At 47.0% G+C, this 14294-nt stretch overlaps 1 protein-coding gene across 2 annotated transcripts in view; it reads left to right on the top strand.

Annotated features, from left to right (window-relative positions):
• FRMD4A (FERM domain containing 4A) overlaps positions 1–14294 on the top strand; it is a gene marked incomplete at both ends in the record, with an annotated part of 383792 nt that overhangs the window by 166401 nt on the left and 203097 nt on the right. The window contains one exon of one of the 2 annotated variants that reach the window (XM_082013888.1): positions 8267–8359. The exons of the other annotated variant lie outside the window; for it this stretch is intronic. Coding sequence (XP_081870014.1) covers positions 8267–8359 — 93 coding nt within the window. Of the gene's footprint in view, positions 1–8266; positions 8360–14294 lie in introns of those variants that run through there. 2 annotated transcript variants of the gene reach the window in all.

The raw sequence follows: 14294 nt of genomic DNA, 5'->3' as shown, positions 1-14294 counted from the left end.
ATCCTGCCAGCTAACAATGAACAGAAAGTAAAAGTCTGAGTCAAACCCCTGTATCCAGCCAGACCTAAATCTGGATATTTGAAGGAGGAAGAATCAAACCCTAACAGTGAAGAGTCCAAAATGATGGTCAGCTCGTTGGCCAGCGGTACCAAGAGAGGCAGGGCTCCCTGGCAGACCTTGGCAATGGGGACAGCACCGTGAGGTGGACAAAGCTACCACGTCCCAGTAGAGATCTGGAGTGGTGGCTACCAACGCGGCATATTCCAGCTCGTAAAACTGAGCTGCCAAAAGAGAGGCATTTAAGTGACCTTGCTCTTTATTAGTAATAGGGAAATAGCAAAAAAAAGCAGCTGTGATAGGTGACAGCTCTTGTCATCATTTTACAGATAGGGAAACTGAGACAGAAGCACATGAAACCATTTGAGCAGCACCCTCCTCCGTCCCCCAGCTTAAAAAGGAGTAGAAATCTGACTTCCAGAATCCCAGCTTGATGATTCGTTCACTCCACCACAACTGCAGAATAATCCAAATCATCGATATCTGGGACATGGATCTACAGTGCCCAGGATGAAATGTTCCTTGGCATCTAGTCCTAGCACGCTCTTGCACAGATAGGTGTTATTCTTTGTCCATTCTTGGCGCAATTACACCATTAACATTCCTATTTTCTTATGCCATCAACACCAGTAAACAGCAGTCATTCTCACAGGTGGTACTGAGGACAATCTGGAGAAAGGAGGGGTGCAGAAGGATGGTTGTGATGAACTTGCTTTGACCACCATTTGCACAGTGAGCCCTGCAGACAGCAGTCTCCATCCCTGCTGTAATCAAACAAACATTCTTGCAGTTACTATTGACTCCTGGTGTCTGTTACATTTTTCTTAATAACCATTGCAATAATAAGACATTATCAACATGTAAAGTGATCCATCAACCTCTATAGTGGCAATAAATTTTGTGGATTTGCCAGGCTGCCCAGACTTGCTAATCGAAGAGCAAGCAGCAAGTTCTTACTTGGAGCAGTCACAAATCATGCATAATGCAAAAGCGTGGGTGCTAACCTCACCCTCTGCAATATAATGGGTATTTCCGTGTGTTTATTTATCAGAGAAATCAGTTCTTTGAAGCAGCTCCTAATGAGCTTCTATCTGGCAACAGCAGCATCCTCCGGTTTATCCTCAGCATCCGGTTTGCAGGAGATTTAAAGCCTCATCTTCCACAGCTGGAGTCAGCCTGAGTTTTGCCAGTGTAGTGGGTAGGAGCAGAATCAGGCCCCTTGACCTGTACTAAAAGCTGAGGTTGCTCAGCATGATTGTGACATTAAAGAGATCCAGTGAGGTAACTGTTCATCAGAATTTGCTGAGACATTTCTGAAAATGAGAACACAAAAATGATCGTACCAGGACTTTCCAATGAATGATCTAGTCCAGCATCATGTCTTGGGCAGCAATTGACAGCAGGTGTCTACAGACAAATGTAAGAACAGGGCAAGTATATAGCCAGAGTCCCCACAGTCATCTTCCAACCACAAGTTGTTTTCACTTGGGGGTTTCCTGACCCAGAAGTGGTGTCTTCGAATTTAGCAGCCCAAAGTAGATGTTCTTTCATGAATTTGTTGAGTCATTTTTTGAACCCAGACCAGGGACCCAAGTTACTAGGCACAGCTGCCATGAAGAGTCTTGGAGCAGAAGAAAAGCCACAGTGTTGTGCTGCAGCCCTGTGCACAGTGCTGTCAACCACAGATAACTCCTAACCTCGCTCCCATGAGAGTCAGGTCATGCTGTTGACCCTCAGAAAGCCTCTGTGGAACAGAAGAGCTTTGTGGAAGTCTAGGCTTGTTCTCCCATGCTGAACAATGCACAAAAAGAAGACAGTGAGAATGAAGAGTGGGGAGTGTGAATGCCAACAGGGATGTTAGCAAAGGCAAGGTAATTAAATACAGATACCAAGGAACACAGCAGAACTTCTGATAGCTGGAGAGGTAGACCAAGAGTGGCCAGTTATCAAGCTTATTTTATAGTCAGTGGGGAGACATTGACACTTCTAGATATTATTCAGCCCCCAAGTAAAGCAGGCAGCTGAAGCGGGTCCAGTGTCTCAAACCTTGCAAGTGCCCTTTCCTCTCTGCTGATGATGAAAGCAGTCCAGATGACAAGCTCAGATGAAAGCAACCAAAGTTAGGAGAGGCAAATGCCACTCCAGATACCTGCTACAGCTGAGGTAGGGTGTTACATCTTGGCAGACACAGGAAAGCTGAAGCAATAAAATATAAACTGATAGGAATTACAGGGAGAGATTCCAAGGGTGAAGATCCAGAGTCAGACAAACTTTTCACATTTCTGAATCTGTCCATATAAATCTACAAAGAACATAACCACATTGGTTTTGTATTTTGCCAATGTTAGCAGTTCCTCTTTCAGCTTTGTGCAAACACAGTTTTCTCCTCACTCAGAGAAAAACCATCATTATTCCATGTCTGTGAGACCTCAACTACAAACAAAATTTGCCTGAGAGGCCATTTACCACGTCTGGCAAGGCTTAAAAAAACCCTCCTAACATCTCTCGGGGGTCTTCTACTTCCCTCCTTTCTTTAGGGACATGTTGGCCTCTCTGCTATCCATGTGGCTTTCTCTTGGGGCAACATAAGTCTCTCTCTTTCCCTCACACAGACATACACAGTGTATTAAGATTAATCAAAGCAGCGTAACAAGGATGAAGTTTTAAAAGAGAGAAAATTACACAGAACAAAGAAGCATTTCTCTTCACAGTGTTTGACATAGTCCATATGTCACATATCCTGTTTAAGACTTAAATCTAGCTCAAGGCTGATTGAGCTTCCACCCCGTGCTGAGCAAACTCCTATTTCTTCAAGAATTGAAGCAAATGAGCAGTGCTAAGCACCACACAGGAATAGCCCACTGACATTTTAAGACTCGACAGCGAGATGCACCAAGTATTTGCACGTTCTTTGCAGCCACTGGGATTTGCAAAGGCTTTAGACCAGTTCCCTTATAGAAATATTGCATAGTCATACCCCAGATGAGTGCATGACTGCTGTTGTATGCATCACATCCAGCCTCTGCTACACATCCACCATGTGGGAATGTGGTGTTGTTGCCAAATATCTCCTCTTTTGTTTATATAAGCCCTGGAAGTCAGAGGTGGCCTCTGCGATCCCTTCATGGTGTTTACAGGGGCGTGTCTCCAGGGCAATGGGATCAGGCGAGTTCCCTCCCTAATTAATTACTGTCTCTCTGAGTTATGTGGGAAAAGAGCCGACCTACCGGCACACTAAATCACAAGGGAAGCATCCTTCCATCTAGCAGAGGCTCCAGTTGTTATCTGCTGCTGTTCTTCTGGCCAGGGTTTTCCAGGAGCCCATCAGCCTGGATGCACGGAGGCTGGGACTGCTTTCACCAGCAAGGACCGTACACGGGACGGTGGGTGGGGACAAGAACTGGAGGTGAGGTGGAGGCTGCTCCTGGAGAGTCTGCTTGGTGGCAGTATGGGAAGGGGAAGGGTGCAGGTTGTTCTGTCCCCTTTTGTGAAGACATTTTCTGGGGTGTCTGCATCTGTGCCATGACTTTCACTAGAGGATGTGCCAAGAACTTGCTGACTTGGTGGACCCATCAGCTGATGGGTCTAAGTGCTTGGCTAGGTGCAGGCTCAGCAGGTGACATCCAGGGTTTCACACTCTGCTCTGCCAGACGTTCCCCATGACACCCAAGGCTGAGGTACAAAAAGCAACACGTGGGCAGCCAGGTGGATATTTCTGCTGGAATACCAGTGAATGAGGAAATTTAGGAACATCTGATATTACAGTCTGGGTTAACCTACAGCAATGTGCATCAGATATTAACTTCTCTGAGTCCAGAAGTGCTTGGTTTGGGGTTTCTGTTTAGGTTTATGCTAGTCAGGCCTACTAATATGTCTACGAACTGCAGATGGTTAAGCAACCGTGCTGTAGCACAATGTAAAGTTGTCTCAGGAGCCTAAATTCCCAGTCATCTCTGTCAGTATAAGCAATGGACATGCTGCACGTGCAGTCCAACACCATGCTGGTCACTGTATAACCCACAGCACTACAACAGAGTAAAACAAAGCAAGAATCTCTGTTCAAGTGTGGGGCTGACCTTCATGTTCAGCCCGGACTGCTGCACCCAGCAAAGGCACTCGCATGTGCTGCTTGCCCAGAGGAGACAGGGACGCGTGACGGGCTGCGTGGTGCCCAGATGTGACACAGCCTTGCTGAACGCAGGGGAAGCCCCGGGGCTTTCATGGCTGGGGGTTGCAGACAGCCTCTCTCACCTCAGCACGCTGCCGCGTTACTGCCAGCTCTGACGGAAAGGGCTGGTACAGGAGTGGAGCTCCACCCGCCATGTTCTCCCACATCCCTCCCCGGGCTAGAGTCATCATGGCATTTCTCTGTAAAACACCATGTAAGACTGGAAAATTGCTTTTTTCTTTAACTTTAAGGCAGGCTGTATTTGCAATGACAACCTGTGCTTATCTTTCAACCCAGTGAGGCAGTTTCCTTTGCAGTCTGATTCCGGGTGCAATAAAACATAAGCTAAGTCACTGTAGGGACTGCAACCCCAAAGCATCGCCCTGTTCTCCTTGGCTTCCTATTGCTTTGCCATGTCCCAACAAATCAGCTAGGGAGTATTTCTTACAGTGGGAAGTAAGAAATTCCACCAAGATTAATAGGAGCTGCTAAAGAGCTCAAATAGAAGTGGTTTCCCTATCAGGACTCCAGGGAAGAATTTGTCTTTGCTACTGATAGAGATCATAGATATCGTCCAGGATGGAAAACAGTGTCAGGAGCTGCAAGTTATCCTTGTTCTCCTCTTATGCTGTTGCCATACACATGTCTTCTTGCAGTACAGAACTTAAGTGGGTTTTTCTGTGCTGAGTGACTTTTTAGTTTTACAAAACAGTGTCTTACTGATAGGTCTGATAGATGCCGCATACTGCGTTTCAGTCCGTGCCACTGCCGTCCCTGGTTTCCATCCACTGAGCTCCACTGGGCATACACTGACTTGAAACTTGACTCCTCCGTTGCAAATATAAGACACGCTTTGCAGCAGTAAATGATTTCTCTCTCCTTTTCATTAAAGACAAAAAAAAAAAAAACTAGTCTAAATAGCAATCTATTGGAATGTACTTTCCTCTGATGTGTTGTTACCACAAACCGCCGCTCCTGGCAGCCTGCAATTAGTACTGAAAAGCAGCCACTGCTTTAGAGTTTTGTCTTTCAGCAGTTAGTAAATACGGCTTGTCTCTTTTGAGGGTCTGCGGTGGCAAGGCCAGGACATTCCCTTACAATAGTTTGGCTTTTATTTCTTACTGTGCTGTTCAGCCGGAGATTGCCTCTGCAGACAATACAGTTGAAAGAAGCCTCAGTGATGGCTTGGGTCATCTAAATGTGCCTCTGCAGTCAACTGCAGGAAAGAGGGGGCTCTCCTGAGGGAAATTCAGAATTTGGTGGGCTGGCAGGCCTACCTCTGCCACAAACACCTAAACTCCCTCTCTGGGAGCAACTAGAAAGACCGTCAAGAAAGTATGTTTTACATTACTTATCCTATAGGCAATCTATCAAACTAATCCTAATAGACTACCCTATATGCTTGTCTATCAATGTACCTTGAACAACTCTAAAAATAAAAAGCCAACATCTCATCCTTCCACAGTCCTGATGATGCTGGTTTGGCTTCCTGTCTCCAGTTTCATACCAATCGGGAAACAAGGAATGAGACAGAAGAAAAATAAATTGCCATAGTGGGTCCAGGTCTCCAGTTTTATGTAGTTTCTGTGGAGGATACCTGCAGAGTTGTGCCTGGGGTGCAGCACAGTGAGGGAGAGAGGAGTGAGGCCCATTGGGATACGTAGGGATCTTGTTGGAATTGGTTCTAATACCATGCAAATGGATGGAATTCTTCTACTTTTCACATGTGCAAGAGGTTTCCTGCAAAGAAGAACATTTGTATTATTATTCATTTGCCTCTAAGCAATATGCAGATTTGCATTTCCTTTACAAGACCTAAAAACCCACGCAAAGAACTTGTGGTTCGTGGAAATGACTGAAAGAACACTCCCCTTTCCCCTGTGGAGAAAATGAGTCTATGTGGTGCTTCATGCTGGTACGACTAGACTGTCTGCCTCTGGTCCCAGAGCTTGGTTGCTCGTAGACAGCAGTGGAGATGCATGCTATGGCTCTTTGTCCCCTCTAGTGGATAAAGTTCTATCTACAAGGCTGGTCTCTCAGAGTTGGACCTGAGGAGGACCTTGCTTGCAGGAATATGAGAGCTTCTGAGGAAGGGGACTGGCATGAGCAGGAGCTCCCTGAGCCCAGGGCTTCAGCTCGGGTGAGCACGGAGGTCTTTGCGACTCTGCTCTCGTACGAAGCACTGACCCCCCAGGTCCTGACTCAGACATAACTCGGTTTTTATTCATGCAAAGCTCCCAGTAAAGCAGATCGAGGTTGCCATTGCCCTCTTTCTCCACCGGTAGATCCCCAGTGGCTCTGCTGATGCAGGCAAGGGTTCCCTGCGGGCAGCTGGGAAATGCCAACCACTGAAAAAAACAGGTAGGCAAACTGTGAGATAGCAGGAGGGTATTAACAATCATTAAAAAAACCCTGCAAGAAGGAAAGACCTTAACTCTGCACCTATTCCACATAAAGACCCTATGTAAGTCAGTCATGCTTAAGACATTTCCATCTTTTCCTGTCTCTCTCACTCTCTTTGGCAAGAGGCATATGGAACTAATTATGAACAAAGGCCGATTGTTTTAATATTTAGAGTTTCCCACATCAAGCTGCTGGGTTTTTTCTTTGGCTGGTTTTAATGCATGTGCATATGCTGAGCAGATACCGAGTTTCTCTTTTTTATTTTAAATGGTTGCTTTAATGTCCTGTCCCTAACACCTTCATCCTGGCTTTTGGACTTCGATCAAAACAAAGTATTTTTAGTTTTGCATTAAAATGAGAACAATACATGAAGGAAGGGATTGGCTCCACAGCTCAGCAGATTTTGCTCTCCCAGATAGACTGATCCAAGGAAAAGAGCATGGGACAACATCTTTTCCATCCTACTAAGCAAATTCAGAATACCACGACAGGGTTGGTGGATTGAGAAGCTCCCACTTTGCACACATTAACTCTGAACTGCATCTGGACCAGTACCTATAACCGAGCATGGAAATGAGCACAACATCCAAACGTATTTCTATAAAACCACAGAATCATACCTGGGGGCTTTGGGACAACTCCTGGTGTTGCAGAAAGTCTGTGGGAAGGGAAGGAATCTCTCCCATTTCCAAAACACTTGTGTACAATTTAAAGCGTAAAAACAGTTTCAAACTTTCTTTCCAGAGAAAGGAAATATCATTGTCTACTACTCTCTAATGTGGCTTTATAAGAGAAAAAAGAAGTAGATGTTGAGACTGACTTTGTGAAGACAACACTTCACAATTATAGACTCTGGTATAATAATTTTTATATGGAAGTCGTAGGCATCACCGAGCAGCCTTTCACTGATACCTATGTGTACAGACCTGCATGTGAGCGGTAACGTCGGTTCTTTGTACTTACGCACGTGCCGCTCTACGCCACGCACACCACGGAGCCCGAAGCGGTGCATGCTTGTGTGTAACCGAGCTGCCCGCAGGATCTGTTCGAGCCCTGTGCACTGGGTACATGCTTTCCAACGTCTAGGAGAGAGGAATATCTGAACGTAGGATTTAATATTAATCTCTGCACCAGATGGTGATACACCAGATATTCTTTCTAAGGTGAACACGTGATCTACTGTACAGCAAACCAGAGGGGTCTGCAGTCACATGGCAAAATGTATAATAACTGATAGAGCTTTGATTAGACAACTGACCTGGTTACCATCTGTAGCAACAAGAAACGAGCTTGACATTTTTGGAACATTCTCCCCAGAAGCTTAATTCTTCCACCTCTGTGTCACAGCAATCCTGCTGAGCAAACTACACCGAGAAACAGAAGGAAGCTAAAGATACGCTGCTTGAAACATGTTGTTAAGGTTACGAGACTTGGGTTTTCCTTTCCCCCCCCCCCCCTTTTCCCCCCTCCTTCTTTCAAACAAGCCACATCTTGACTCATATGGTCTGATGTGAAAACCCACTCAGCTATTTGATAGTTGGGAAATCTCGATGAGACTGTACGTTATTTCAAAGGAAGCCTGTGTGTGCTGTGAACTCTCTCGCGCACACGCGCACGCACACGGGTTAGCTCTGCACTATGGTAGTACAGACAGCTGTGACTCCAGGTAGGACCCGAAGACTTTTATTCAAAATACCATATGGATCACTGAGGAGACGCAGTGTGGAAAGGGTAAGCCGTGATTTCTTTGTCCTGACTGCATGCCCAGAGGATGAGGAGGGTACCATCTGATAGCAGTTGCCTGCCCTGTTAGTAGTCAGAGCTAATAGGAGTTATGTCATGGTGTGTAGAAATTACTATTGGTGTATGCCGTGGTGTGTAGAAATTACTATTGGTGGGAGCTGTATGGTGATGAATGGAAATTAGTGCTAGTCAGAGGCTGTGAGATCACTCAGGGCAGGAGTTGGTGCTAGCAGGAGCAATGATAACACGCAGCAGTTAGAACTAGTTAAAGGCTCTGTGGTAATGCGTGGAGGTAATAATTGCTGAAAAGCATCATTTCTAATAATCAATACTCAGTGAGGTAGTGTGAGGGCACACAGCAGCACCAACCTGTGTAGGCTCTGTACAACTGAAGGGAGAGGCAGGTGCCCGCTAGCGTCTGTCCCCGCGGGGACGTATATCGAGCAGTGGTTGCACAGCGCAACATGGGCTATAAGGTGCACGACGCGCTGCTCTGGTGGGTGCCAGCCAGCGTGACACCGCGGGGCTGGCAGCTCTGGGCAGCCAAGGTGACGACGCTTTGCTTCCTTGCTGCGACGGGCGTAGCGGCGCGGCCCGGGGAAGCCGTAATTATGTCATTAATTTCCTGAAAGCGCATCGCCGTAGCGGCAGTGCCCAGGGCGCCCGGGGCGGGGGGTCCTGTCGCTCCGGGGGATTGACAGGCTGGCAAAGAGGCGGCGGCTGGGACACAGGTCTCAGCTCAGCAAGCGACGCGCACCTGCGAAGCGCGCAGCGAGCGCGCAGCGCGTGCTTCGGGCTGCCTTTGCCTGGCAAGCTGCCTCTGCCAGAGCTGGCGGGGGTGGCACGGCCCCCCCGGGGGACGGGGCCACCTTGCACACCCCCTCCGCTTGTCACTGCTGACACCCCCTGAAACGCTGCTCGGCTGGCACGGGGGGGCATGGTCTGCACCCACGGGGGGGTGGGCGGGGTGCGCGGGGATGGCCGAGGGGCGCAGCACCCACCGCTCCATGGCTGGCGGCGCGTGTAGGGCTCTGCAAGCCCGGAGCGGGTCGGAGCTGCTCCACACAGCACTGAGGGAAACCTTTGCTCGAGGCGTCTGTTTCGCTTGAAAAGCAGTTTTGTGGCAGCTGGAGCCACCTGTGAGGTTACTTCAAGTCTGTTACATGCGTCACTCAAAAAAAAAATAATCTGGTTTTGGTCATTTCAAACCAAGTTCTTTCTTCCCAATTTTTCTTTCAGAGACTGTGTAATTTCATTTAGATGAATGCTTCATTTTTTTTGAGGGTTATGAAAAAAATCTCAAAAATTAAATGCAGGGCAAAAACTGTTTCAGTTAAACACAAAGCCTTTTTTTTTGTTTGTTTTCCTTCCTTCTCCATTTGGCAGAATGGAAAGCAGAGTAACTTTGTGTCAACCTGAAACGTATTTTCTTTACCTTTCCGGTCCGTCAAGCAAACCAAAGATAATCAATTATTCACACAGCTTTGGTCTGCTGTTGTTTGATTGTTGTTTGTTGCTTTGGAGCACACTCAGAAATGTCCATCCTGGTAAATTTGGGCTTTGCCATTCAAGACGCTGGTGCGGAGAGGGGCCCAGGGCAGGCAGTGCTGCCCGCCCCGACCCTGTGCGGTGCCCAGCGCGGCTGTAACTCGGCCAGGGCTCCTCGCCCCGCAGAGGCCAGCCCAGACCACGGGAGGGTTGGCGTCTGGTGCCTTTGCAGCTGCTCTTGCAAGCGAGGGGAGGCAGAGAGTCCGGTGCCTCCTTCAAAGGCGGCTTCCCGCAAACTGGAGAGGACTTTTCGGCCAGAGCAAGCTCTCAGCTGCTGCAGGGCCAGCATCCTCTGCTGCTGCTTGCCACAGCGGGTCCCTGCCCATCTGGAAGGGCTCGTGCTCTCACACAGACCATACTCGAGACCGATGAGCCCAGGGACAAGTCACAACTGTGTGAGATGGGAGACACACATCCCCTTTGGAATGCATGCACACACGTGCTGTCCATATTGACCCGCCCGAGCAACATCTGCCCGAGACTTGGCTTTGCTGTGCGCGTTAGTCCGTGTGACGGAGAGGTGCAAAAACCAGCAGTGCTCTCACGGGGTGTTTCCAGGAGGTAGCCTCATGGTGGGGAATAAGGGAGAGCATGGGAATACCTGCAAGTGTCAGGGAAGGTCAGCATTTGCACAGAACGCAAGACGGGATGCGGAAGGATGACCAGCGCCGCAGGGGACTTGGCAGCGCGTGCGCACTGCAGAGCTCCGCGCACAGCCCAAATGACCAGCTGCTCTTGGGGGGGTTGTGTTGTTTTATTTTCTGTCACATCCACAGTTTACTTCTCTCCTTCCCACTTCTTGACCTAAGGTTGGGGTGGTTTAGGCTTCTTTTCAGGCAAATGCTGGAGCCTTGCTATAAGGGTTGCCAGAAGATTTGGTAGGATGGTTTTTGCAACCGGCTCTTTTTTGTCCTAACTCTCTGTCCTTGCCATTATTCTCTCCACCTCATCACAGAGCTGCCCCATCAGGCAGCTGGCCCGTGAGGCTGTGGTCAGCCTGGTCAACTCCTTAAACCCCAGCCAGCTCTCCTTTAGCCAGCATCTACGGGGTCGCCTTGGTCAGAAGAGGACCACCCCCCCAACCCAGGAGACAGGAATCCCATCCATAACAGTATTTCTCAACACAGAGCCCTCCCCACCAGATCTTCCTTCTCTAGGTCTCCTTCCCCCACCAGTAAGCATGCACGTTAAATATGTAGTCCTTTCTCCCTTTGCATTATTAATGTGAGACGGTTTATGCCTGCGAGCTATCTTTATTATATCCATGTGCTGCAGATGTGTGTGAGAGGAAGATGAATAGAGTCCTGCTAATGTCTAACAAATGCCTAGCACCATTCAGAGACCTCTTTCTGCTCTTGCAAGGCACTGGTAGAGAAGAACACATATTTACTCCTTCTTTCAAGACCTCACTGGCTATTTTCCAGCCATGGGAATGTTTCTCACCACAAACACAAGGCATTGTTTTTTTGAGTTAGAAAGCCTAGAGAAAACATGCAGCTTTCTTCTGTTAAAACAGAACGTCTGCTCTCTCTTCTGCCTTCAAGGCCTAAAGGACGGTACTGCAGACGCTGTGTGAAAAGGAAGGCCATCTCCAGACTAAATGAAGTGTTGTAAGAAACAAATCAAGCTGGGAGAGACATGGCTGGAAAAGCCATTTTAAATTAGCTCTTGCCATTTGCACCCCAGCCTTACGTCCCAGCTCTCAGCTACAATAAATTAAAGGCTCTGTGCCCAGTTGTGTCAGTGGATCTTTGCAGTTCAGTAGGATTTTAGTCCAGATTGCTTTTTTATTTCTTGTGCCTCCAAAGAAGATAAGCTAAAATTAAAAATGTGGCCAGAGCTCCAAGCCAGAGCTCCACTGTCCATTACACAAGTGTAAATTTACACTGGCGCTGAGTTGGGACTGGTATTTACCTGTGACACTTCCTCTCTGAATGGATATCCATGAACGCTCATTCATATCATTACTTTAAAACACACCAGGCAGAGATAAACCTTTACATGGATATTTATTGCCATAGAAAACAGATGGCAGAAGACAAAGCTCCCATGTTCTTATCCCAAGCTGCAAGCGTGTTAAGAATGCAGCAGGAAACGTCATTCCTCCTAAAAATAAATTTCTCTCGAGAAGAGAGAACCCAGGGCTGAAAAAAAAATCAGTCTTTCTGCTCTGCAGGCCAAGTCTGAGGCAGGTTTTCCCACGCTATTCTGTAGCTTATGGTGACCTTTGCTTTTGGCAAGAGAGGAGGTTGCCTTCAAGCAAACCCAGCAAAAGAGTTCGGGTATGCCTTGCTGCTGTACAAATCTACCAGCGCTTTTACTACACTGAGTTATTGATTTTCTTTTTCTACTAGACAAAGCATAATTCAGCGTTTGGCTTGTTATTAATCATTTTTCCAGCATGGATTCAAGAGCGAAGTGGTTTGAAACCTCTCACACCAAGGGCTGTAGTGCAGGGTCTAACGGGGTGGAACGAGGCAGACCTTGCCGCATCCATGGTGGAGTGCTCCTCGTTCATTAAACCCTCTGAGAGTGATGCTGCGAGCACTCGCTCTGACACCACAACTAAGACAGTGCTTCAAGGGAATTTGATTTTTCCAGTTCATGCTATTTGCTTGCAAACTCTTAACGGGTCCTGCAGACTTTTGCTTAGCACCTTCAGTGACATTTTCTGGAGAGGCTTCTTACCTTGACAGCATCGCTACCAATCTGATATGATAGACTGCTGAAGTGGCATCGGAGTTACTCAGATACTGTGGATAACAAAAGAACTATAGATATTTGAGTGTGGAAGTTGCCCAAGAGAGAAGAGAGACCTTAAAGCAAGGAACTCCTGTTCTCTTAGCTTTTTTCTGGATGTCACTGAAGTCGCAAGCTGATGAAACCAATACACAAACTTATAGTGGTGGGGAAAAAAGCAGCATTTTCCAACACACTTTATTTGTAATGAATTATTCACCAGCCCTATAGACAAATAGTTGTATCAAAAAAAAAGAAAAAAATAGGATAAGCTTAAGTAGCAAAACTGTCACCGGTATGATGCTCTGATATAATCACTTGTGACTGCCGAAACATCAATTTTATCTGCTTCATCTGAGCTTTGTCTTTTCTGACCTGTTCACAAGTATTTTGGAGGAATTGGTTTAATTTGAGCTCTACCTAGACAGATAAATGCGCAGCACAGCCTCTCAGGTGTCTGGAAGTTGTAATATTTTGTGACACTTCTAAAAGGTGTAACAAATAAAACCAGACTTTCCTGTGAAACGGATCAGGAGCTGTGCCAGACTTTATCCCCCCAAAATGCATTCAGGTTAACAGTGGAAGAGGTGAGAGCATGACAGAGGCTGATGGATAGTGACTGGTGAACTCTGCAGAATTCAGAGCCAGGATACTGCCCAAATTGGCTTGGACCTTAATTGAATTATTGGAAGCTCTCAAGGCTCTCAAGGCCTGGACACTTCACAAGCTCAGGCTCTGCTGTGAAATTTCCAGTGCTTCAGATTCTTATTTTGATCAGAAAATGAAAAGCTTTTTTCATTACAGTTTGGCGTTTGTTGCCTTCACATTGGCCAGACCCTGGGACAGCAAGAGCAGGTCAGGGGACAGAGCAAGGGCAAGCCAGGGGACAGAGGCTGGGAGCCAGGAATGAGCCAAATGTTTTGGATTCGAGTGAAGGGGAGGGATCATATGAATCCAGTTATAAAGCTTTGGAGGGGGTGGAAAGGCTCCTGTAGTTCATGGACCCTTTTGGTCTTCCAGATAATAAGCCTGCTCAAAGGGCTTGCCTAGATCATAAGCCCACCAGCAGCCCAAAGCTCAGGAGTTATGATGGTTTAGGACCAGAGCAGTTTGCCTCAAGTTAGTGCTCTACAGCCCAAAAGGCAAGAACTTACTGCCCCTACAAGGAACTTCCTGGAAGGGTTTTTCCATACTGAGATTGTTTCATGCAAGGTTGACAAGTGATAGATAATGCAAAGTGGTAGCTTGTGTATTTGAAGTACCTTCCAACCTGCCCCACCCTGAAGACCTAGTTCTAATTAAGCTTCTAGCCAGGACTTATCCCTGGAAAGTCTTACAAGTGCCTTCAGCTGGGTTTTAAAGTCCAGGTATAGAAAGCCTCTAGACTTTTTCAATTCATGATCCATACAAGGGATTGCTTAAATGTTGTTTCAACTATTTCCTGAACTAACAGCATTTTTGGACATCAAGTGCAAAGTACGATACATGCCTTTTTCCTGTTCTTAATTTCTTGATCGATCTTTTCATCCATTTAGGTCAGGATACTGTAAGTGTGTGGGAAACCAAAACAAACCAAAACAAAACAAAACAAAACAAAACAGTGGATGAGCAACAAACTTAGCCTTCATAGAGCTTT

This window comes from Phaethon aethereus, assembly GCF_964289735.1.
Source record: "Phaethon aethereus genome assembly, chromosome: 1".
NCBI lineage: Eukaryota > Metazoa > Chordata > Aves > Phaethontiformes > Phaethontidae > Phaethon > Phaethon aethereus.
Note: the sequence above shows the minus strand (reverse complement) of the source record. Positions and strands in the feature narration are given on the sequence as shown.